The sequence below is a fragment of the Cetorhinus maximus genome, chromosome 8 (genome assembly GCF_964194155.1).
Source record: "Cetorhinus maximus chromosome 8, sCetMax3.hap1.1, whole genome shotgun sequence".
NCBI lineage: Eukaryota > Metazoa > Chordata > Chondrichthyes > Lamniformes > Cetorhinidae > Cetorhinus > Cetorhinus maximus.
Window position 1 is genome coordinate 136,308,391 of NC_135886.1, and position 25,044 is coordinate 136,333,434.

At 44.2% G+C, this 25,044-nt stretch overlaps 1 protein-coding gene across 4 annotated transcripts in view; it reads right to left on the bottom strand.

The window, feature by feature from the left end:
- aff2 (AF4/FMR2 family, member 2) overlaps positions 1 to 25,044 on the bottom strand; it is a 453,090-nt gene that overhangs the window by 12,380 nt on the left and 415,666 nt on the right. For all 4 annotated transcript variants that reach the window (XM_078547681.1, XM_078547680.1, XM_078547683.1 and 1 more), the window contains 8 exons: positions 22,256 to 23,239; positions 18,820 to 18,947; positions 17,865 to 18,081; positions 13,519 to 13,646; positions 11,378 to 11,441; positions 11,070 to 11,206; positions 7,921 to 7,992; positions 7,486 to 7,579 (listed from right to left, as the gene is read on the bottom strand). In XM_078547681.1, coding sequence (XP_078403807.1) covers positions 7,486 to 7,579; positions 7,921 to 7,992; positions 11,070 to 11,206; positions 11,378 to 11,441; positions 13,519 to 13,646; positions 17,865 to 18,081; positions 18,820 to 18,947; positions 22,256 to 23,239 — 1,824 coding nt within the window. The remainder of the gene's footprint in view (positions 1 to 7,485; positions 7,580 to 7,920; positions 7,993 to 11,069; positions 11,207 to 11,377; positions 11,442 to 13,518; positions 13,647 to 17,864; positions 18,082 to 18,819; positions 18,948 to 22,255; positions 23,240 to 25,044) is intronic.

A 25,044-nucleotide genomic window follows, 5' to 3' on the forward strand; every position in this document is an offset into this window, starting at 1 on the left:
TAAGGCAAGAAAAATTCTAAAACTGACCCCTCTCCATCTAAAATTTGGATAGGGCCCCTCACTGCACCCTGGCAAGGCTGGTGCTGTCCATATAAAGAATTAAGTGGAAAATTGGTCGGTCCGTGTTGTGAGGTGTATGATCCTCACCACACCATTTCCTTCAGTGCGTCCTACCCATGCGATCCTTAATGTTCAAGCTTTAAAGAGGAAGATCTGCTCCTTGCCAGGCTCCTGAACTCGATCTCATGGCTTGTTAAGGTGAAAATGCACCTTTTGAATCAATTTTCAAAAGAACAGAGGCAGGATGAGGAAACTCTCATGTTTGTAGCAAATTGTTGCAATCTAAAATGCGCTGCATGAAAGGCTGGTGGATGAAGATTAAGTAACCATCTACAAAAGGGACTTGGATTAATAGTTAAAGGAAAAAAAACATTGCAGGAGTATGGGGAAAGGACAGGGAGAGTGGGACTCATTGGGTAACTCTTCCAAAGAGCCAGTATAGGCACGATGGGCCCAATGGCCTCCTTCTGTTCTGCATGATTCTGTGATTCTGCTGGGGCAGAGGGTGAAGAACCTGCGACAGAGACTTTCCAGATAATTCTACCTCGGATTTACATCAAAGTAACCAAAGGAGGGATGGTCTCTCTAAAGGGGACCCAGATGGCAAGCTAAAGATTCTGAAAGGTGCAGAACGAGTCCAATCGGAAACATTCCATTTGGATCAGGGCATGAAACAGGCAGAGGTTCAGCACAGATTACTGGTAAACGCTGGCTACTTCAAAATTCATTTTGCAATTCACTTCAAACGTAATGCACAGAAGCTGATTAAATGTTGAAAAAGGGTGGTTGATTTTGGAAAGACTTGGTATCAGATTGAATTTAAAGTACTGACCATTAACAAATTAAATCGGTAATGACATTTAATCCATTTCGCCATTACATTTTGAAAGGGGAGTGAGTGGAGAATGGAAGTCTCTGTTGGGCTCAAGTAGATGCTAAAGCATAGCAAACCCACAGAAATAAAAGCAAAGAACTGCGGATGCTGGAAATCCAAAACAAAAACAGAAACAGCAATACCTGGAAAAACTCAGCAGGTCTGGCAGCATCGGCGGAGAAGAGCACAGTTGACGTTTCGAGTCCTCATGAACAAGAGGCCCGAACAATCCCCATCCACCACTACTCTCCTCCGTCTGGCTGAACTTGTTCTCACAATGAACAATTTCTCCTTTAACTCCTCTCACTTCCTCCAAATAAAAGGTGTGGCTATGGGTACCCGCATGGGCCCCAGCTATGCCTGTCTCTTTATGGGGTATGTGGAACATTTCTTGTTCCAGTCCTACTCTGGCCCCCTCCCACACTCTTTCTCTGGTACATCGATGATTACTTCGGTGCTGCTTCATGCTCTCGTCAGACCTGGAAAAATGTATTAATTTTGCTTCCAATTTCCACCCCTCCATCATTTTCACATGGTCCATCTCTGACACTTCCCTTCCCTTCCTTGACCTCTCTGTCTCAATTTCTGGTGATAGACTGTCCACCAATATCCATTACAAGCCTACCGACTCCCACAGCTACCTCGACTACAGCTCTTCACACCCCACTTCCTGTAAGGACTCCATCCCATTCTCTCAGTTCCTTCGCCTCCGTCGCATCTGTTCTGATGATGCCACTTTCAAAAACAGTTCCTCTGACATGTCCTCCTTCTTCCTTAACCGAGGTTTTCCACCCACGGTGGTTGACAGGGCCCTCAACCGTGTCCGGCCCATCTCCCACGCAGGTTCTGTTGAAGGGTTATGAGGACTCGAAACGCCAACTGTGCTCTTCTCCGCCGATGCTGCCAGACCTGCTGAGTTTTTCCAGGTATTTCTGTTTCTGTTTTTGTTTTGCAAACCCACAGAAGTTTACAGCAGAGAAAAGCCATTCAGTAACAACAACTTGTATTTCTACAGCGCCTTTAACAGTAAGACATCCCAAGGAGCATCACAGCAGTGTTGTTAGATAAAATCTGACACAGGACCACATAAGGAGATAATAGGGCTGATGGGCCAAAAACTGGATCAACGATGTAGCTTTTAAGAAGCATCTTGAAAGAGGAGAGAGAGACAGAGAGAGAGGTGGCGAGACTAAGAGGGTTTGGGAGGGAATTTCATAGCTTAGGGCTCAGGCAGTTGAAGGAACTGCTGCCACTGATGAAGCGATTAAAATCAAAGCACCAGAATTAGAGAAACGCCGATATCCTGGGGAGTTTCCAGAGCTAGCGAAGGGCAAGACTGTGGAGGGGTTTGAAAATAAGGATGGAAATTTAATATTGAGCCATTGCCAGACTGGGGGCCAATGTAGGTTAGTGAGCACAGGGGTGATGAATGAATGGAATTAGGTGTGAGTTAAGATACAGGGGGCAGGGTTTTAAATGAGCCCAAGTTTATGGTTGTGCCAACTTTTTGCTGGAGAGTTCAATGCCAACGCCACTGCTCCACTCTCTCCTTCTTGTCTTGTATATTCTATTTCAAATGTCTAGCTACTTTTACATATGAGCACACCAAATAGGTGCAGAAGAAGGCCATTCCACCCCTCGAGCCTGCTCCGCCATTCATTAAGATCATGGCTGACCTGTTTGTGTCTTGAATAATCTTTGATTCGCTTGCTTAACAAGAACCTATCTACCTTCACCTTAAAAATACTCAATGACCCCACCTCCACTGCCTTCTCAGGCAGAGAGTTCCAAAGTTGCACAACCCTCTGAGAGAAAAAAATACTCCTCATCTCTGTAAATAAGACTATAAGATGTAGGAGAAGTAGGCCATTCAGCCCATCGTGTCTGCTTCGCTATTCTCTGTCTCTGTGTTCCTCTGAATTGGTGCTTGTTGAATTCAGATAAAGACCATCCCATCCCATCTATATAGCTTCCTCTGCCCTAGAATTTGTTCCAATATCCTGAGGGAATCTGAAACCCTCCCTTCTGCGTCACAGATCATAGCTGATCTGATAATCCTCAACTTTTTTTTATTCATTCATGGGATGTGGGCTTCACTGGCTGGGCCAGCATTTATTGCCCATCCCTAGTTGCCCTTGAGAAGATGGCGATGAGCTGCTTTCTTGAACCACTGCAGTCCATGTTGTATAGGCACACCCACAATGCTGTTAGGATGGGAGTTCCAGGATTTTGACCCAGCGACAGTGAAAGAACAGTGATATATTTCCAAGTCAGGATGGTGAGTGACTTGGAGGGGAACTTCCAGGTGGTGGTGTTCCCATCTACCTGCTGCCCTTGTCCTTCTAGGTGGTAGTGATCATGGGTTTGGAAGGTGCTGTCTGAGGAGCCTTGCTGAATTCCTGCAGTGCATCTTGTAGATGGTACACACTGCTGCTACTGTGCGTCGGTGCTGGAGGGAGTGAATGTTTGTGGAAGGGGTGCCAAACAAGTAGACTGTTTTGTCCTGGATGGTGTCCAGCTTCTTCAGTGTTGGAGGAGCTGCACTCATCCAGGCAAGTGGGGAGTATTTCATCACATTCCTGACTTGTGTCTTGTAGATGGTGTACATGCTTTGGGGAGTCAGCAGGTGAGTTACTCGTCGCACGATTCCTAGCCTCTGACCTGCCCTTGTAATCACAGTATTTATATGGCGAGTCCAGTTCAGTGTCTGGTTAACGGTAACCCCCAGGATGTTGATAAGGGGGGGGTTCAGTGATGATAATGCCATTGAACATTAAGGGGCGATGGTTGGATTCTCTTTTGTTGAAGATGGTCATTGCCAGGCATTTATGTGCCATGAATGTTACTTACCAATTGTCAGCCCAAGCCTGGATATTGTCCAGGTCTTGCTGCATTTGGACATGGACTGCTTCAGTATCTGTGCAGTCATGAATGGTGCTGAACATTGTGCAATCATCAGCGAACATCCCCACTTCTGACCTTATGATGGAAGGAAGGTCATTGATAAAGCAGCTGAAGATGGTTGGGCTGAGGACACTACCCTGAGGAACTCCTGCAGTGATGTCCTGGAGCTGAGCTGATTGACCTTCAACAACCACAACCATCTTCCTTTGTGCTAGGTATGACTCCAACAGTAGAGAGGTTTCTCCCTATTCCCATTTACTCCAGTTTTGCTAGGGCTTCTTGATGCCACACTCGGTCAAATGCTGCCTTGGTGTCAAGGACAGTCACTTTCACGTCACCTCGGGAGTTCAGCTCTTTTGTCCATGTGTGAACCAAGGCTGTAATGAGGTCAGGAGCTGGGTGGCCCTGGTGGAACCCAAACTGGGCATCGGTAAGCAGTTTATTGCTATGCAAGTGCCGCTTGGTAGCACTGTTGATGATCCCTTCCATTTCTTTACTGATGATCAAGAGTAGACTGATGGGGTGGTAATTGGCTGGGTTGGAATTGTCCTGATTTTTGTGTACAGGACATACCTGGGCAATTTTTCACATAGCTGGTTAGATGCTAGAGTGGTAGCTGTACTGGAACAGCTTGGCTAGGGGCGCTAGCCAACTCCACTTTCCTGCCTTTTCCCCATAACCTTTGACTCCCTTACTGATTAAAAATCTCTCTATCTCAGCCTTGAATATACTTAACAACCCAGCCTCAACAGCCCTCTGTGGTAAAGAATTCCACAGATTCACTACCCTCTGAGAGAAGAAATTCCTCTTCATCTCTGTCTTAAATGGGCTACCCCTTAGTCTGAGAGTCTGGTTCTAGACTCTCCTACAAGGGAAAACAACATCTCAGCATCTACCCTGTCAAGCCCCTTAAGAATCTTATATGTTTCAATAAGGTCACCTCTCAACCTTCTATGCTTCAGTGAGTAGAGGCCCAGCCTACTCAACCTCTCCTCATAAGAAAATCCCTCCATACCCAGGATCAGCCTAGTGAACCTTCCCTGCACTGCCTCCAATGCCAGTACATCTTTCCTCAGATAAGGGGACCAAAACCATTCACAGTATTCTAGGTATGGTCTAACTAGTGCCTTGTATAGTTTTAGCAAGACTTCCCTATTTTTATACTCCATTCCCTGTGAAATAAAGGCCAACGTTCCATTTGCCTTCCCTATTACCTGTTGAACTTGTATGCTAGCTTTTTAGGATTCATGCACGAAGACCCCCAAATCCCTCTGTGCTGCAGCTTTCTGCAGTCTTTCTCCATTTAAATAATGTTCAGCTCTTCCATTCTTCTTGCCAAAGTGCATAACCCCACATTTTCCCACATTATATTCCATCTGCCAAGTTTTTGCCCACTCACTTAACCTGTCTATGTCCCTCCAAAGACTCTTTGTGTCATCCTCACCACTTGCCTTCCCACCTATTTTTGTGTCATCCTCAAACTTGTCAATGGTACATTCATTTCCCTCATCCAAGTCATTAATATATATTGTAAATAATTGTGGCCTAAGCACTAATCCCTGTGGCACTCCACTAGTTACAGGTTGCCATCCTGAAAATGCCCCTCTTATCCCAACTCTCTGGCCAGGGTTTTCCCCTCAGCGATTTGGGGGTGGGACCCACTCACCGACGGGAAAATGACACGGGATGACGTTGGGAGGAATCCCCGACGTCATCCCGGGCCATTTAAATTTTTAGGAAGGCGGGCGGACAGTGAAATCAGCTGTCCGCCCGCCGACCTGTCAATGGCCAATTGAGGCCATTGACAGGCTAGTTAAAGTACTTAAAGACCTGCCCGGCCAACCTTAAGGCTGGTGGGCAGGCCAGGAGCCCCAGCAGCCTTCTGATTATTCATGAAACTTCATCCACTGGCGGGATGAAGTTTCATGTCTGTTTTGTACAAAAATAATAAAGTTTATGTGTTCTTTATTAACATGTCCCATCTCATGTGACATTGTCACATGAGGGGGACATGTTAATAATTTTTTAATGTTTCTATTTTTAAAGTTTTTACCACTGTCAGTGATCTCTCTGAGACAGGACTTTGCCTCAGGGAGAAGTACGCTCTTTCGCGCGCATGTGTGAAAGAGCGCACTTTGACAGATGGGGAATCCCTCCCCCACCCGCACAGGAAGTGCATAGCGCTTCCCGTCGGGGATGCCGCTGGGCGGGCCTTAATTGGCCCGCTCACTTAAAATGGCGGCAGGTCCCGTTTCAGTGCCGGGGGTCAACTGCCCGCCTGCCACCGAGCCGGTGGGGCCCACCCACCATCCAAGGGCAAGATTCTGCCCTCTGTCTTCTATTATAGCCCATCTTCCATCCATGCTAATATACTACCCCCAACACCATGGGCTCTTATCTTATTAAGTAGCCTTATGTGCGGTACCTTATCGAACACCTTTTGGAAATCTGAATATATTACGTCTACTGGTTCCCCTTTATCTATCCTGCTTGTTACCTCCTCAAAGAATTCTAATAAATTTGTCAGGTGTGATTTCCCCTTCATGAAGCCATGCTGAGTCTGCTTGATTATATTCTGCGTTTCTAAATGCTCTGCTGTTACACCCTTTATAATAGGCTTTAGCATTTTCCCAATGATGAATGTTAAGCTAACTGGCCTATAGTTACCTGTTTTTTGTCTCCCTCCCTATTTGAAAAAGGGTGTTACAATGGCAGTTTTCCAATCCTCTGGGACTTTTCCAGAACCTAAGGATTCTTGGAAGATTACTATTAGTGCATCCACTATCTCTGCAGCTGCTTCCTTTAATATTCTAGGATGCAACCCATCAGGTCCAGGGGACTTATTGGCCTTTAGCCCCATTAGTTTCCCTAGTACTTTTTCCCTAGTGATAGTTATTGCATTTATTTCCTCCCCCTGTTTTGCTCCTTGATTATTTCGTATTTTTGGATTGCTATTATTGTCTATCAAGAAGACTGATGCAAAATATCTATTCAACTCCTCTGACATTTCCTGGTTCCCCATTATTATTTCCCTAGCCTCATCCTCTAAGGGCATTAAAGCACCTCCTAATATTCTCTGCTTCATGGAAGTAGTCCTAGCATCTTAAGTACATGCTGATGCTCCTTTAAGTAAGTAGCTGGAGAATAATATCAATGAGCTCGTTCCTGGAATTAGGAGCTTAGGAAAAGGAGGCCATTCAGCCCCTTGAGTTTGTTACTTCATTCCGTTGGCCCTTGGCTGATGTCTACGTCTATCCCATTTACCCATGCTGCCCATATCTAACAAAAATCTATTAACCTCAGCTTTGGAAGTTCCAGCTGTTCCTCAGCATCCATCGCCTTTTACAGGAGACAGTTCCAGGTTTCTGCCACTCTTTGTGTGAAGAACTGCTTCCTATTTTCTCTCTTTACATAGTCTGGCTCTAATTATAAGATCATGTCCCTTTGTTCTTGGCATTCCCTATCAGAGGAAATGTATTCTCACTTGCCCATCTGACTGCCTTATCCCAGTAATGTCCTGGGAAACGATTGGGCGAGAGAAGTTGGATGCCGCAGCGTAAAGCACTTGAATGAAGACCACCATCGGAACAGTGTGTTTCAGAAATACTCCGTCCCGCCCTCCACCCCACATAAAATCATTAAAATACCTTAAAATATTCCATCAAGGATCGGGAGTACTTCATGGCATGGTCTTTCTTAAGTCTGAACATTCGCAAATAGAGAAGTGAAAGGCATCGGTAACTAGATTTAATTAGAGATAGATTGCGTTAGGATAAGCACTCAATAAAGCAACACAATTTATGCAAATAATGCTTCTCCTTTGGATTCTTGAGGCACACAGTGCAGATAGATGTGAGACAAAGTCAAAACAGCACGTTTTGCCTGGTTAAGCACAGTATGGAATTAAGGTAATGAATAAATGTCACAAAATAGCGCAGCTGAATCATCTCTAATTTGAGAATGTAAGAAGATAAAATCTTCCCTCATTAATTTATTGTTCTTGACGATGTAATGATACACTTATAACATTACGAAGGAGTTAACTAGTTTAATAACCTGGCATCTGGCTCACTAAAACTCACCATAAGACAGCCAATTTCTTATCAGCTACTGTGGCCATGGAACCAGTGAAATTCTTTAACCTCATAGCGTACCTTGGGAAAGAAGCAAGGAATAATCAATAATGCTGCCTAGTGAATAATGTGTAAGCGGCTTTTATTAGTTTGTCTGATGCAGGGGAAGCATATGGGCAATTTCTGTTCTTTGCTTGAATGACTTGTCAAAACTTAAAGTACATACAACTGTTTACATTTTCCAGTCAGACTCAAAGCACCTTTCTTGGAGGTACATTTGACTCTTGGATGCAAGACCTTTTTTTGCATCTCTCCCGGTTTTTATTTTTACTGAATCCAATGAAAAGGAAAATGGGGAGCAATGTATAATGTCCAAGAGTCAAAATTACCACCGCCCCCCCTCCGCGCCCACCATGTGCTCTCTGCACACATCCAAACCCACACCTGTAGCTGTGCATAAATACCACACAGGTTAACCCATGAAAATTGAGAACAAGTAGCACACTCCCATTGTTTAGTGCACAACACAAAACCCATTTCTAACCATTCAGTGAGAAAACACCCATATCGTAAAATCTAAGCTTTTGGCTTTGTGTTCATTTATATGGCATTTTGAGAGATGTATGCACTGAGATCAATATAGGTGCTCAGTAAAGGGACTGCATAACAGCTGAATTGAGTTGTTAAGCTTGAATCTTTGTATGTAGCTGTGTGAAAAGCAAAATGACATTTTGTTATACATTCTACAGCCTGAGGAACTGGAGTCATCAGATACTCAGTGACTGTAACATTCCAACTTAATATTAAATTGTAGCTTGGGGAAGTGAAAGGGAAGCATCTGTATCAACAAGTCTGATCTCTCAATTCTGGTCTTATGTTGCACAGTTACTAAAATTAGATATAATTTCTCAGCTCATGAAGGAAGTGACCTTATATATTATTATGTTGCATAGGCATGAATAACATGTACATTAATAACTATATATTCACAAAGGGATACACATATAAGCAAACACTAAACTTGCAGCATGTTTCAGAATTAATTATTGACTTCTGTTTGTGCATCCCCCAATTTTTGTTTCTATTTTGCTGATATAGGTTTCTGTTGGGTAAGGGTATTATGGGATATGGAACCAAGAAAGTAAATGGAATTAGGATATAGATCAACCATAATCAAAAAGAAACTTATGCATTTAAATAATGCCTTTCACAACCTCAGGATACCTCAGAATGTTTCACAGCCAATGAAATACTTCTGAAGAGTACCGTTATGATGTTGGAAACACAGCAACCAATTTGCGCACAGCAGGCTCCCACATACAAACAATGTGATAATGAGCAGATAATCTGATTTAAGTGTTGCCTGAGGAATAGACATTGGCCCAGGACACTGGGAAGAGCTTGCTCCTCTTCTTTGAACAGTGTGTTGGGTTCTTTCACATCCACCTGAGAGAGCACATGGATTCTTGGTTTAACAGCTCATCCAAAAGATGGCACCTATGACAGTCCAACAATGCCTTGGTACTGCACTGGAGTGTCATCCTTATAGGCTCAAAGTCCTGGAGTGAAACACAGTCTTCTAGCTGAGAAGGGCAAGTTCTGGCCAGTGAGCCATGGATGACACTATCTGAAAATTGGAATGGGCTTGAGGGTCTGAATGGTGTACTCCTGATCCTGTTTCTCTTTCCTACTCCATTACTGAAGCGCATCTAAACTTTACATTATTCTTGGGTTCAGCTAAGAAGGTGACACTTTTTGGCTGTACAAGCTTCAGTGCGAGTTCTGCAATCAATATTTTGTTACCATAAAAAATGAAGGTCGGGCCAGTGAAAGACAGGAACTCTAGTTTGGGATTTGGATTCACTTAAACCAATTTAATGTCAAAAATTTTAACAAGTTAAGGAAGTGTTTCATACTGCTACTAAGGAGAGCCTACACAAGTGGTATTTTCCACCAACAGGATGATGCTGCCAGTCCAAAAAGGCATTCTCCCTATCACACAATTGAGCAAGGTCATGAATGAATTTCAGTGTTGGTGCAATGCCAGTAGGTATGAGGGTCATATGTCCCAGTGACTGGTTGATCAAATTAAACAGCGTGTTAATTCAGTTGTTTGTAATAGACAGAGTACAGATTGTGCTCAATCAGCCCAGGCTTGCAAAATCCAAAATAAAACATCCACTGTTAGATGTGATTCTGTGATTGGGAAGCACTTGCTGAACAATCCTGAGTGTGCTAATAGCTACACTAACAACTAATTTAAGGTAATCAGTCTAGCTAATACAGGGTTCATAAGCTTGCTAGAAGCAACATACATTTAAATGCAGGGACCTGTCCTCTGCAAACAAAAGGAATATGTTCAGACCTTGCACCTTTTTTGAATTAATCAGGAGCTTGGGGAGCCTATAGTTCTCCCTTGCTTTTTCCAAGGCAATGTGTTGGCCAATTAGAGTCAACTTGCCAACAAATCAGCACCCTTTTCTTCTGTAGTATAAAGTGTTAAAGTGTTGTGCTTGTTTGAAATTTGCCATTCTTGTGTTTGTCCCGATGAATGCAAGAGGAAAAGTAATGTCTCTCTTTTCAGCAATATTCAAGTTCTGTACTACAATGTGACTCCAAAATTTATCCTTCAATCAACATCACAAAAACAGATTATCTGGATATTTTGTGGGCGCTTGCTATGTGCAAATTGGCTGCTGCATTTCCTATGTTACAACAGTGACTACACTTAAAAGTAGTTCAATTGCTGTAAAGCACTTTGAGATGTTTGGTGGTCATGAAAAATGCTATATAAATGCAAGTCTCTCTGTTCCTCTGTCTTCCTAACAAAATGTGTGATTTTGCATTTGAGTTAACTTTCATTTCACCAGTCTATCTATGTTCTTCTGAAGTCGGGTACTATTCCCCTTAGCTTTTGAGCAAGTTGAGCACTTTATTTGGTCAAGTATTTACTCAGCTGACTCCAAGCATCATAAATTAATAAAATATATAAATTAAGAGCAAACAAAATGGCATGTGTTACAAGTCACTTTAAGAATTAAGTTCTGAAATATGACATCTCCATATAGATCTTAATCTTCTATCTTGATTTTCTCACAGCAGGTTATTAATTATCATTTAAAAATGATTAGTAAAATTATCTTCAAAAAGACATTAACCTGATGAGTTCCACTGTCTCAGAATACATGGTGTATGGGGATTTTGCTTCTAATGGATCACGCTCCATAGCATTTCCACATTCAATGAATGATAGTGCTGCATCTGCATAATTAACTGCTTTTCCAAACTTATCAAGCTGAAAATTAAAAAAGAAAAGAACTTTAGTGATGTGAATCTCAACAAGAGGCAACATAATTTCACTTCTCACCAGCGATACAGCAGCAGCAGCCTCCTCTTGTAACTATTAATTTATGTCAATTCATTGACACAAGAAAAAAAACATTAAAAAGAAGAATGAACATCTTACCAGTGCATCAGCTCTGTGTTTCAGCTTCTTGGCCTCTTGCATGTAGTAATCAGCATTATGAGACCTGCAAAAACAGTAATCATCAGTCACAATCAGGCATCTGCAGTGCTGGAGAGCGGAACAGCCACTCTCCGTTGCACCTAGGGAAGGTAATCTGTTCTCAGAGGTCACCCGAGGGGGGTCCCTGAGTCTAATGCACCACCAACCATCACCAACCACCCGCCACTCCACCTTGTCACTTGCTGTGAAGTCACACTTTGCTGTTCGGAAAGACAAAGCAGACAGCTGCGCAAACATTTTGTCCCAACTCGCTCCAAACATAATCACCTAAAAAATTGCCTGGCATCATTTTCGATGCAGTTGTTTTTATTTAGTACGTTTTTGCACTGTTACCACTGCAAGCCTGTCTGAACAGCTGTATAGAAGAAAACAAATGTACTTGCTGTCTAATGCTTAAGCTCAACGCTTTGTGATTTGCACTTGTACTACAGTGTAAACATTAACTTACACCCAATCCCATTACCCTTACACACTTCTATTAACATATGCATTATTATAAGTACATGCTCTACTGTTGGGTTATGAACCGTTATTATTTATACAAATGCTGCTATTAACGTACGTGCCACTTGATGCATCAGTTATGCACAAGACAGACAGGTGTGACATACCATGACAACTGGTCGACTGGTAGGAGTAGCTACAAGCAGCAGCACTAAACATATATGCACAACATGCATCGTAAAACCCTTCTAACATTCTTTAGGGAAGGAAATCTGCCATTCCTACTCCAACTGGCCTACGTCTGACTTCAGTTCCACAGCAATGTAGTTGACTCTACCTGCCCTCTGATATGACCGAGCAAGCCATTCAGCTATACCAAAAAATAACTGTTGTGCTTGCAACTCACCCCCACCTTCTTAATGGGCAGTTGGGGACAGGGAATAAATGGTGTAGTGACACCCACATCTCACGAATGAATAAGCACCAATTACGTTAATATATGCAACACTTTATTAATATATGTATCACCATTATTAATATATGGAGCACTATTTAAATATTGCACCACTGTTATTAATATATTCAGCACTATTATTAATATACGTGCCACTATTATTAAGGTCAGCTAGCCTTTGAGGGCCAAACAACTCTCCCAAGCTTCCTAATCTTCCCTTGCATAACAGCTAGGCTCCTACTGTGACTGTTAATAGGCAGACGGAAGGACCAACTCGGACTGAACTGAAGCAAACCTTGCATCTGTTCCAGCCCTGAGCTCCAAAACATGTTAGTCTTGGCAAGTACAACACTAATACCACTTCATCAAGATGGAAAAAGCACTCAGTGTTTAGTATCCCACTGCTTTCAATAAGCACTGTTCTTTCAGTAGGTTCCTGCTACTTTATTGAACACAGTATAATGGAGTTCAGATTAGCTCCAGTTACAGGGGAAATTAATGGCCTTAAGTGAACTTATCTAAAGGGAAGGAGCTGGGATGGTACTGCTGAACTGAAATGTAAGCAATGGTTTAAAACATTGACAGATCAGTAGATTTCGAGGCAGAAAAAGTTACGCTCAAAGTGTATAGAGCAGTGGCCAAGCCAGAAACTGTACCCAGTTTCTGTTGCCAAGACAGGGAGGAAACATTGAAACCTTGAATGCAACTCATAAGAAGAGCCACAGGCCTAGAAACATTGGGCTCTGCACAGACAAGTTCCCCTCCAAGCCACACACCATTCTGACTTCACTGTCACTGGGTCAAAATCCTGAAACTCCCTTCCTAACGGCACAGTGGGCATTCCTACAACGCATGGGGGACTGCAATGGTTCAAGAAAGTGGCTCACCACTGCCTTCTCAAGGGCAATTAGGGATGGGCAATAAATGCTGGTCTAGCCAGCAACGCCCACACCCTGTGAAAGAATGAAAAGAAGACAACTAAGTTTTACACCATTTTTTGCAGGATTTCTGTGACTCTTCTGTCAAAGTCACAACAGACGAAAGGGAATAGAAATTCACCCCACTATTATGCTTACATGGGGTTTGAACCACAACCTCCGACTTTGAGGTAAGACTCCAGTCAACCAAGGAAAGCTAACAGATGTGTCAGTGTTACGCGTTAAGATTACAGATTAAAACTCACGTGTCATCAAAAGTTAATTTAGGTCTTCTTGGCTCTGAATGACCATTGGATATTAATGTCCAGGGATCTGCTTGTGGCTGGCCATTTTCATGGCTAATGCTTGATGAGTTAGGATGTGATTCAATCTCCTACGGTGAAGAGAAGTTTGTTAGTGCAAGTATGGGATAGCCTGTTGACAGCGAGTCCATTGCTTGAGTTACTCCATACCTTTACCTGTCCATCACCACCATCCCTGAGGCAGTGGTATATCCACTGACATACTGCTGCTAATGGTTAAACAGGTAAATAAAAACAGGAAGTGCTGGAAATACTCAGCAGGTCTGGCGGCATCTGTGGAGAGAGAAACAGAGTTAATGTTTCTAGTCGAATATGACTCTTGTTCAGAACTCAAAACGTTAACTCTGTTTCTCGCTCCACCAATGCTGCCAGACCTGCTGAGTATTTCCAGCACTTTTTGCTTTTATTTCAGATTTCCAGCATCCGTGGTATTTTGCTTTTATTTTGATCACACAAATTGCTGACTCACTTCTCAGTGTTTGACTTTTGAATGCCAGTGGAGGAAATATCACCCTTAACTCTGCATGGAATTAAATGAATACTAACTGATCTTGGCATTGGAGGGGCTGCAACACAACCCCATTAAGTAGTTCAGCTGGACTTAGCTGATCCTGCTTAGTGCCAATTTCTAGTCGAAATGATTCCATGCTGCCCAGTAGGCAGTTACATTTGTTGTTTGGTAGTGCCAAGCATTCCCCGCCCAAAGACAATTCTGAACATTGTAAAATATCAAGCATTTCATCATTACTGACTTAGGTGCATCAGGAAAAACACAATCGAGAGAGGAAGGGGAGTGACTGGATAGTTCAATGGATTCAAAAGGCCTTTTAGTTGCAGTGTTACTTAAACAAGCCTACAAATGGACACTGTGGGAAATGGCTAGCTCGGGTTGGATATATTGGGGGTGGGATTGGGGGTGGGGTGGGAGGCTGGGGGGTAAAATTCTACTTTGATGGGGGCACAAAACTGGGGGTGGGGGAGAAATACAGGGCAGAATATTTCCCTCGTTGGGCGGGCATGCGCCTGACCCGAACGGGAGTAGAATAGTGTGCAGTGATGTGGGGCGAGTGTCCCGACGTCATCGCGCACTCTGGCGATATTTCGATTGGTGGAGGTGCGCGAGAGGCGGCGGCATGCCTGCCAACAATTAAGAGGCCTGTTAAGGTAATTAAATGTAATTTTTTGCTGCCTGTCCAATTGTTTGGTTGGTGGGCAGGTGAATAGGCCAGGTGGCCTTTGCATTTTTTGCGAAACCTCATCTATGGGCGCGATGAGGTTTCGATCAGTGATTTTAAAAAAAATCTTTTAAAACCCACTTACAATATGTCCCTGCTCGTGTGACAGAGTCACATGAGGGGACATGTGTTCCTTATTTTTTAAAACTTAAATTTTAATGTGGAAAATCTTCAGCTCCCTGAGGCAGCCCTGTGCCTTCAGGGAGCTTTCACTGAGCGCGCCCATGCGCATGCACTGACTCCCTCGCCCCACCCAGGCAGTGCTGAACGTTTCAGCGCGCAGTTCATGCTAGCTGGCTGTTCCCTTTCTGCCTGCATTTCCTTAAGCTGCGGGGTGACCACATCCTGAAACATGCTATCCACAAACCTCTCAGCCTTGTGAATGCACCGTCGCGCCCCCAGCTGCCGCTCAAGCTCCAAAACCCGGAGCTCGAGTTACTCCAGTCGGAGGCACCTCCTGCACACATGGTCATCCAGACCGCCAGGGACATCTAGGATTTCCCACATTGTGCAGGATGTGCAAATAATGGGACTGATCTCCCCAGACATATCTTAACTAAATAGAATATGGACCATTGTTTTTATTTTACCCTTACTCCCACCTGAGTATAAACTAGATGCTAGATCTTCTAGATAGACAGGTGTTGCTGACTGCCTGTCCCAAGGTCCTCCTCTCGCACTCTGCTCTAGGCGCTGCTGACTGCCCTGTCCCAGGGTCCTCCTCTCGCACTCTCCTCTAGGCGTTGCTGACTGCCTGTCCCAGAGTCCTCCTCTAGGCGTTGCTGACTGCCTGTTCCAGGGTCCTCCTCTAGGTGCTGCTGACTGCATGTCCCAGAGTCCTCCTCTAGGTGCTGCTGACTGCTTGTTCCAGGGTCCTGTTCTCAAACTCTCCTCTAGGTGCTGTTGACTGCCTGTCCAGGGTGCTCCTCTCGCACTCTCCTCTAGGTGCTGCTGACTGCTTGTTCCAGGGTCCTCTTCTCAAACCCTCCTCTAGGTGCTGCTGACTGCCTGCCCCAGGGCCCTCCTCATGCACTTTCTGCCATTTTTATAGAGACATTATTCTCTTTATCTTAGAATCATAGAAAGATTCAGTGCAGAAAGATTGCAACATCACACTGAAGCAGATCTAATAATAACTTTTTTAAAGGGACTTGGGTATATACTTGCAAAGGATAAAATAAAAAACTTTGCAGGGATATGGGGAAAGAGCGGGGGGGGAATGGGATAAATTGGATATCTCTTTCAAAGAGCCAGTATAAGCACAATGGGCTGAATGGCCTGCTCTGTGCTACGTGATTTTATATTTGCATTTGTGTAGCTCTAAGGGAGACTATGTCCAGTGTGATCTGTGCTGATTTGTCTTTTACCACTCAAGCAAACATAAGTCATACAAATGATTATTTAAGTTATATAAGCACTAATTGGAAATGATAGCCATTAAAATGATAAATCATGAAAATGATAAATAAAAATTGAAAGGAAAGGGGGAGGTAACATAAAACAGTGTTTGTGATTTTTATTTAAGGAACATGAAGAAACAGTGCCCCCACACTACAAGTTGGGAGCCACATCTGAAGGGAGCACGGTTCATAAAGAGAGATATAACTGCAACTGTAATTCTCCAATTAGCGTTGGCCCATGAGCTCAGGTCTCCATTGGGATTTGAGAATTCAGTCACTCAACCCGAAAAGGAAAATTTTGCAATCAGTAAAAGTCATTCCATCCTTGAAAGTTCCCTTTCAGTTTAGTGAAGACTGGACCTGTTCATTGCAAAAAGGTCAACGATTCCATTAAAATGGCGGAGATTGGGGTTTCCAGGTGTGTGTTTGCTGGCTAGAATCCCACAACGTCATTATAAGGCCCGTGAACAAACAAACGCTCTTTAGCCAGAATTTTCTTTTGTAATTCTGAACTTTCCCCTATTTTCATCAGAAAATATGGATTTCACTCACTTGGCAAAAAAAAAGAAAAATCAGCAGAATTAAATTATTGTAAAAAAAAAAGCAAATAAAATTCCTGGGAAATCTGAAGAAAAAAAATAATGAAACCTGAAAATGAACACCATCACCTCATCTTGTGAAGAGACTGAACAGGCCAGGGCTATTATGATAATAGCTGAGACTTAACTGAGCTGTTGCTATAGCAACAGAATTGATTCAGGTTATGTCCAAGATGCTAGCAGAAATTGAGTCTAGTGCAGCCTTTCTAATAGTGATATGTATGAATAGTTCAAAGGTATAATCTTAATATGAAGGATTCTGTATGAAGGTGCCACACCATTTATCAAAAACATTGCTGAGTTCTCTCTAATCAAATCAGACGTGTTTCGTTCTAGGCCGTTAAGATTAGGAAACACCATCGTCATCCCTTTTATTTTAAGAGTTTCAGCAGAAATTATTCATAACAAATAAAAACATTCATTCCCATTTGGTTAAGGGTATGCAAAGCCAGCTACTGGGGGCATGCTGTTTAACAAAATAAAGCTCGAATTACACAGCATCTAAAATGAAAAAGTAACTTTGAGCTGGTTTTTAGCTGTAGGTCCATTATCAATGAACTCTTGCATTTATATAGTATCTTTCATGACATCTCAAAGCACTTTACAGCCAATAAAGTACTTCTGAAGTGTGCTCACTGCTGTAATGTAGGAAACATGGCAGCCAGTTTGCACACAGCAAGGTCCAACAAACAGATATTGGTTGAGGGGTAAATATTGGTTGGAACACTGGGGAGAATTCCTGTTCTCTTCTTCAAAATGGTGCTGCAGGATCTTTTGTATCTGCCCTAGAGGGCTAATGGAGCTTCAAGTTAACATCGCTTCCAAAAGATGGCACCTCTGACAAGACAGCACTCCCTCAGTACTGCAGTTCCAAGGCCCTAGAGTGGGTCTCAAACCCACAGCCTTCGGACTCAATGGTAAGAACGCGCTACTGACTGAGCCACAACTGACGTGGTGAAACCTTAACCTGCCTTTTCTCTTCACGGGTAGACTTGCTATGCATTTTCCACCATTGTCCCTCCCCTGGCAAGAAGAGATTAATAGCAATAACTTACGATGGGGTTTTTCGCATGGGAGGAGCACTTGCTGTCAGTTTTCCGGTGCTTGTATTGTACAGAAGACTGTGAGGCACTGGTTGGTATGGAGTTGCTGTTGCTCTCCTGGCTGAGGGAGTTGCTCTCGCTGTTCCGTCGTTTGGGTTCAGGCTCATCTGGCAATGGCGACAGTGGTGGTGGGAACTTCCTCTCCCGCTTTGTCAACTGTTTCGATAGTCTACAAAGAAGAAAGAAGGAATGGTCCAGAGTAATTTGTTAAATATTGGGATAAGTCATAGATGTGCAGAATGTTTCAGGAGCACAAAAAAGCCATTGGACCCATCAAATGAATCCCTGTCTTTATCTCTACATACACCTAGAATAATCTCATTCTCCTGCTCACTCCCATAATATGGTTGGTGTGGGTAAGCGGGCAGGAGTTAGAATTCCATTTTTAAACACAATTGGTTAAGAGGCAGGAAGGAAGGGAGACCACATTGGGGAGGCAGCCACCCCTCCAAAGATGATACCCGCCTTTGTGCCTCCCTGCCTGCCTCCAAAACCTGACCTCCCACCTCCCTTCCCAGGGTGCCCGATTCTTTCCCAGCCGAACAGCCCCAGGACATGCCTTAGTCTGGGATCCACTGCTCTTCTTCTTGGGGCCTACTTGTAGTCCCAGCAGTGCCCACCACTGAGTTCTGGCGCTGCTGGGACTGTTAGAGCTGCCGGACCATCGGATTGGCTGGCAGCACTCGAGGGCGGTATTTCCCTCCACTGAGGGGCAGAAGTCCCACTCACCGTTCGGTTAGGCCGCCCCCAGAGTATTATTGTTGTAGGGCAGGAATGGGGGTGGGGTTGGTAAAATCTAGCTCATTATTTCAAATGGGAAAGGAAATAACATCCCCCAGTGTATTAAGCGGCTCCAAAAAATTTATTAAAATGCAAGTAAAAGGTTATGAACTTGAAAGGTACTTACTCTTTGCTGCTCAGAATCTTGTGACTGGAGTTAATAGGGCAACTGACAGGTACAAGTGTAGGGGCGGTCATCTCCCTCTCCACACGTTGCTTCTTGCTATCACAGAGAGCTTCCGTGTTTTCCATCTGCTAAAGAAAGGAAGACACTGATTGTGAATGTCAGCGACTAGAAGGTCCCAAGTGATCAGGAGGAGATAGCGCCCTGTGATATGGTGCTAGAACGAGATGTGGAAATCATTGGATGTTTCTATGGACCCGCCTGTCCTGCATTGAAAATTGCAATTAGTGGGTGAGGTGGTGGAATAGTGGTATTGTCACTGGGCTAGTATTCTAGAAGATCCAGGGTAATTCTCTGGGCACCTAGGTTCAAATCCCATCACGGCAGATGGTGAAATTTGAATCCAACAAAAACATGGAATTAAAAGCCTGATGATAACCACAAAACCATTGCCGATTGTTGTTAAAAACCCATCTGGTTCATTAATGTCCTATAGGGAAGGAAACTTGCAGCCCTTACCTGGTCTGGCCTATATGTGACTCCAGACCCACAGCAATGTGGTTGACTCTTAAATGCCCTCTAAACATGACAATTAGGGATGGACAATAAATGCTGGCCTAGCCAGCGACATCCACATCCCATGAACGAATTAAAAAAAAACTTTGTCCACTTGAGGCTACCGTACACACATGTACCCACAGAGGGAGTCTGCTAGGGAGAGATAATAAAGGATCCATGTTTAACAGTTTATTTTGTTCTAATTCTAAATGTCTCTGTTTCTGTCCCAAGAACTTCACACTGCCCAGGTCTGTCCTAGTTTCTTTTCCGATATGATTCACCGAGGCTAATCCCACTTATCTATTTACTCTCTGTAATCTTTAAAATTCCTTTTTTTTAAAGATCTCTTTCATGTCCTTTTTAAAGATATATAGGTGGGAGTGCGAGGCTGTTGAAATTGACAGAGCAGGGCAAACTGGACACAGGGAATGCTCGCTGCATCAAAACAGGTGGGCCTGAGGCTCACCCAATATTAGGCCTCGTTTAGATTAGACTGGCAAGATATGAACACTTGCTGTGTGTCCTCAGGCAGCTCTCTGCTAAGGAGGCCATGAATTCACAGCTATAATCAAGAAAGAGTGGAGGTGATCGGAAACAGTCTTCAGGATGACTGTGGAGGAGCAGAATCCACACTCAAGTGAGGGTTCTTTTTTAAGGAATCCAACTGTTTGATGGGGACCTCCAGCTTTAAGTCTGGTTATCCTGAATGCAACAGGTCAGATCAAATTTGGGAACAGGTCTTGAAACAGGCATTAGGCTCATCCTTGAAACATGCCATGGGTTTATGCATTAGGAAGCTTATAGGAACTTAGAATGAGCATTTTCAGTGTTTGTACAGGAGCAGTATAGGACAGAAGAATAACATGTTGCCTTGGAAACCTAAGTTAGGAGCAAGCATGTTTCTAGGCGGTAGTGCGAGTGACACCTTTTCCCCTTTCCTTTCCTGATTGGAAAAATCTCATTTCCACCCCTGAGAATGGATTGGCTGAGATTACCTCAGATTACTCAATGATGGTTCTGAAGGTATGCTACTGCCATTGGATAGGGACTGGAGGAGGCCATTCAGCCCCTCGATCCTGTTTCGCCACTCAATCAGATCATGGCCAATCTGTTTCTCGACTCCACTCTCCTGCCTTTGCTCCATATCCTTGCCACCCTAATCTAATAAAAACCTATCAATCTCAATCTTGAATTGACCCCTAGCATTCACAGCCTTTTGGAGGAGGGAGTTATCAAATTCTGCTATCCCTTGTGTGAAAATGTGCTTCCGATTTTGCTCCTGACTGGCCTAACTCTAATTTGAAGATTATGTCACCTTATTCTTGATTCTACCACTAAAGGAAGTTTTTTTTAATTCATTCATGGGATGTGGGCATCACTAGCTGGACCAACATTTATTGCCCATCCCTAATTGCTCTTGTTCAGAGGGCATCTAAGTGTCAACCACATTGCTGTGGATTTGGAGTCACATATAGGCCAGACCAGGTAAGGTCAGCAGATTTCCTTCCCTAAGGGACATTAGTGAACCAGATGGATTTCTATGCCAATCAGCAATGGTTTCAAGGTCATCATCAGATTTTTAATTCTACATTTTTATTGATTTCAAATCTCACCCTCTGCTGTGGTACGATTTGAACCTGGGTCCCCAGAGCATTACCCTGGGTCTGTAGATTACTAGTGAGTGACAATACCGCTGCACCACTACCTCCCCCAAGTACGTACGAGCATAGGAAATAGGAGCTGAAGTAGGCCATTCGGCCCCTCGAGCTTGCTCCGCCTTTCAATCAGATCATGGCTGATCTGTTTGCGTTTCGAGTTCCACATTCCCATCTACTTCCGGTAACCTTTGATTCATTTGCCTAACAAGAATCTGTCTGTCTCTGCCTTAAAAATATTCAATGACCCCGCCGCCACTGCCTTCAGAGGCAGAGAGTTCCAAAGTCGCACAACAAATAGGCTTCTCCATATCTAAATATAAAAACAAAAAGCTAAAAGCTACTGCGGATGCTGGAAATCCAAAACAAAAACAGAATTACCTGGAAAAACTCAGCAGGTCTGGCAGCATCGGTGGAGAAGAAAAGGGTTGACGTTTCGAGTCCTCACGACCCTTCAACAGAACTGAAGTATAGTTAGGAGAGAGGTGAAATATAATCTAACCAGCTTATATTTCACCTCTCTCCTAACTATACTTCAGTTCTGTTGAAGGGTCATGAGGACTCGAAACGTCAGCTCTTTTCTTCTCCACCGATGCTGCCAGACCTGCTGAGTTTTTCCAGGTAATTCTGTTGTTGTTTTGCTTCTCCATATCTACCCTATCAAATCCTTTTAATATACTAAACAGCCCATTCCTTTAAATGCTATTGTCTGAACGATTCTTAACCTTTTTCATCTCATCCATGGGATGTGGGCATCACTGGCTAGGCCAGCGTTTATCGTCTGCTGTTAACTGCCCTTGGGGAGGTGGTGGTGAGCCGCCTTCTTGAATAGAGCTGAGCATTTTGCTAGGCCGTTTTAGAGGGCAGTTAGGAGTTGACTACCATTGCTGTGGGTCTAGAGTCACAGGTAGGCCAGATTGGGAAAGGACAGCCAATTTACTTCACCCAGAAGGACATTAGTGAAACAAACAGGCTTTTAAAATGCATGGTCACCATTACTGATGCTTTTTTAAGAAAGAATTTCCAGATGTTACTTAATTAATTTGAATTTAAATTCCTCTAGCTGCCATGGTGGGATTTAAACTCATGTCTTTGCAGATCATTAGTTAAGGCCTCTGGATTACTAGTCCAGTGACATAACCACCATGCTATTGCACCTCGACTGTACTTGTGAATTTTCACTCTCAGTTTTCTTTCAGATTGCCTGTTCCAGAAAGGCCACTAACCTTGTGTTTCCGTTTTGTTTTGATGGAGTTTTTATCTGTCACAGGAGTAGGGGACTGATAGTTGTATTTACTATTGGACTGTCTTATCTCTGCCTTGGTTGGAACTGTCTCTGCTGGGGTTTGACCAGGAATCCTGGACAAGAGGCTGAGATCAAATTTCACCCAAAGCGATTTAATTTCCTCGTAGTCTCTCAGGGGCGAAAGAAGTTCGTTTTGTGGTAGCGGAAGAGGCGAAAATGGTGGTTCCTCCAAGTCAGCAGCAGCTTGGTCAACTGAAGCATTGCTCGGGCAGTTATTGATGCTCTCACTGTCCTTAGGTTTGAGCGAGTTCGTTGTGGCTGCAGAACTCGCCGAGATTTTCACTGGCATGTGTTCATCTTGATCTGTGTGGGAATCAGATGAATCCGTCTCCACAAACTCTCTCGATTTAGGCACAATCTTGCCAGGCACCCTGTGCTTTTTCTTGTCAACAACGGGCGCTGTGCTAGTTCTTGGCTCTTTCCTAGGTCCTGTTTTGTTACTGGCTGCTCTGGGCTTTGCTTTGGATTGTTCTGCTGGAGCTCGACCCTCTCGTTCTTTGGGAGTGCTGCAGGGGTTATTTGGCTTGGCCCAGTTCTGTTCCTCCAAGTTGGGGGCGCATTCCACTCTCCGGGGCTGTTTTTTACCTGTGGTCCTCCTCAGTGCAGCTGGCTCATTGGGTACGGGGGACTTTTGTTTCCCGCTCTTTCCCTCGGGGGTTTTCTGTGCAGTCCTTGGTTTAGCTTTCTCCCTGATGGGGCTGAGTAAAACCCGATCTTTGGAATCTGGCTGGGGCAGTGAAATCGCCTGCTTCCCTTTGACCTCTTCATCGTTCTGTTGATTGCTTTGAGACTGAGAATCACTGAGTCCATCGCATTCGGTTTGGTTGTTAATGATGGTCTTGTTGTGTGAATGGACTTTCAGCCATTTATCCAATTGCCATTTATTGGTAGATGGTGGTTCAGGCTGAAAAAAAGCAAGAGAAAATGTTGCTTCATAATAGCAAACAGTGAGCAGATCCACTCATTACTTCCTGGCTCATAATTTGAGAAATGCTAGAGGAAAAGGAAAAATTCAGCATTGCAAGGAGCAGGAACGAGACCAAAAGTTGCCCATTACACACCCTTCCGATTCCATACTGAGGGTTGTACAGACCTGCCTGATCACACACTGTCCACTGTCTGTTACAAACCCACCCAACCACACACTGTCCGTTACACACCCACCCAATCACACATTGTCCGTAACACACCCATCCAATCACACACTGTCCATTACACACCCACCCAATCACACACTGTCCATTACACACCCACCCAATCACACACTATCTATTACATGCCCACCCAATCACACACTGTCCGTTACAGATCCACCCAATCACACACTATCTGTTACAGACCTGCCCAATCACACACTGTCCATTACACACCCACCCAATCATACACTGTCTGTTACACACCCACTCAATCACACGCTGTCCGTTACACACCCAGCCAATCACACATTGTACGTAACACACCCACTCAATCACACGCTGTCCGTTACACACCCAGCCAATCACACACTGTCCGTTACAGATCCATCCAATCATACACTGTCCATTACACACCCACCCAATCACACATTGTACGTAACACACCCACCCAATCACACACTGTCCGTTACATATCCACCCAAACACACAATATCTGTTACACACCCGCCCAATCACACACTGTCCATTACACACCCACCCAATCACACAGTATCTGTTACAGACCCGCCCAATCACACACTGTCCATTACACACCCACCCAATCACACACTGTCTGTTACACACCCACCCAATCACACACTGACCGTTACAGACCCACCTAATCACATACTGTCTATTACAGACCCACCCAATCACATTCTGTCTGTTACATACCCACCAAATCACACACTGTCTGTTACACACTTGCCCGATCTCTCACTGTCTGTTACACACCAGCCAAATCACACACGGTCCATTACACATCAGCCTGGTCATATATTGTCCATTACACACCCACATGATCACACACCGTTCACAACTGAAATCTGATATTTATAGCCCCCTGGTTTTAGACTTTCTTACTACCGGAAACATCGGCCGGAATTTTCCAGCCCCCCCATCCCCCCGGCGGGATCTTCCAGTCGGAGATTTCGATGACTGGCCGGCCTCGCCGCGGAGGGAGCCCGCCACGGGGTTGCTGGAAAATTCCGGCCACCATCTCTACATCTACCTTATTCAACCCCTTCATAACTTTAATTATAAAATGAGGCTACAGCCGAAAATACTGCTGGGTAGGGTTACGCTTGCTGGGAGAATCAGATACACAGGACACTTGCCAAGACTCATGTGCAGCACAAACACTGGCACAGGCCAGTTGACCTGTTTCTGTGCTGGGAATTCTGGCAACTTAGTTTGCACCTGGTAATCATTAGTTTTGTAAGGAGAATGTCTCAGGATCCAAAAGGCCTGAGCAGAATAGTTAAATTTGACTCCTGACTGGCCAGTAGACACACAGGGACAGTGTTTTATGCCCTTCCCCCATGGTGGGTTTGCTTGTGGGGGCCATTTAATTGGGCTGGAGGGTGGTGGGACCCCGCCACGCTCCTGCCTCCACCACCCCGCCCCCCCATTAAGTCTGTGGTAGCAAGGCCCGTGGATGGCCTTCCTGCTCCTCCGTCAATTGAGTCCCTTAAGTGGGCCATTAATGCCTAATTAAGAGCCATCACTGCCGTTGCTAACCCTGCAACGGGCA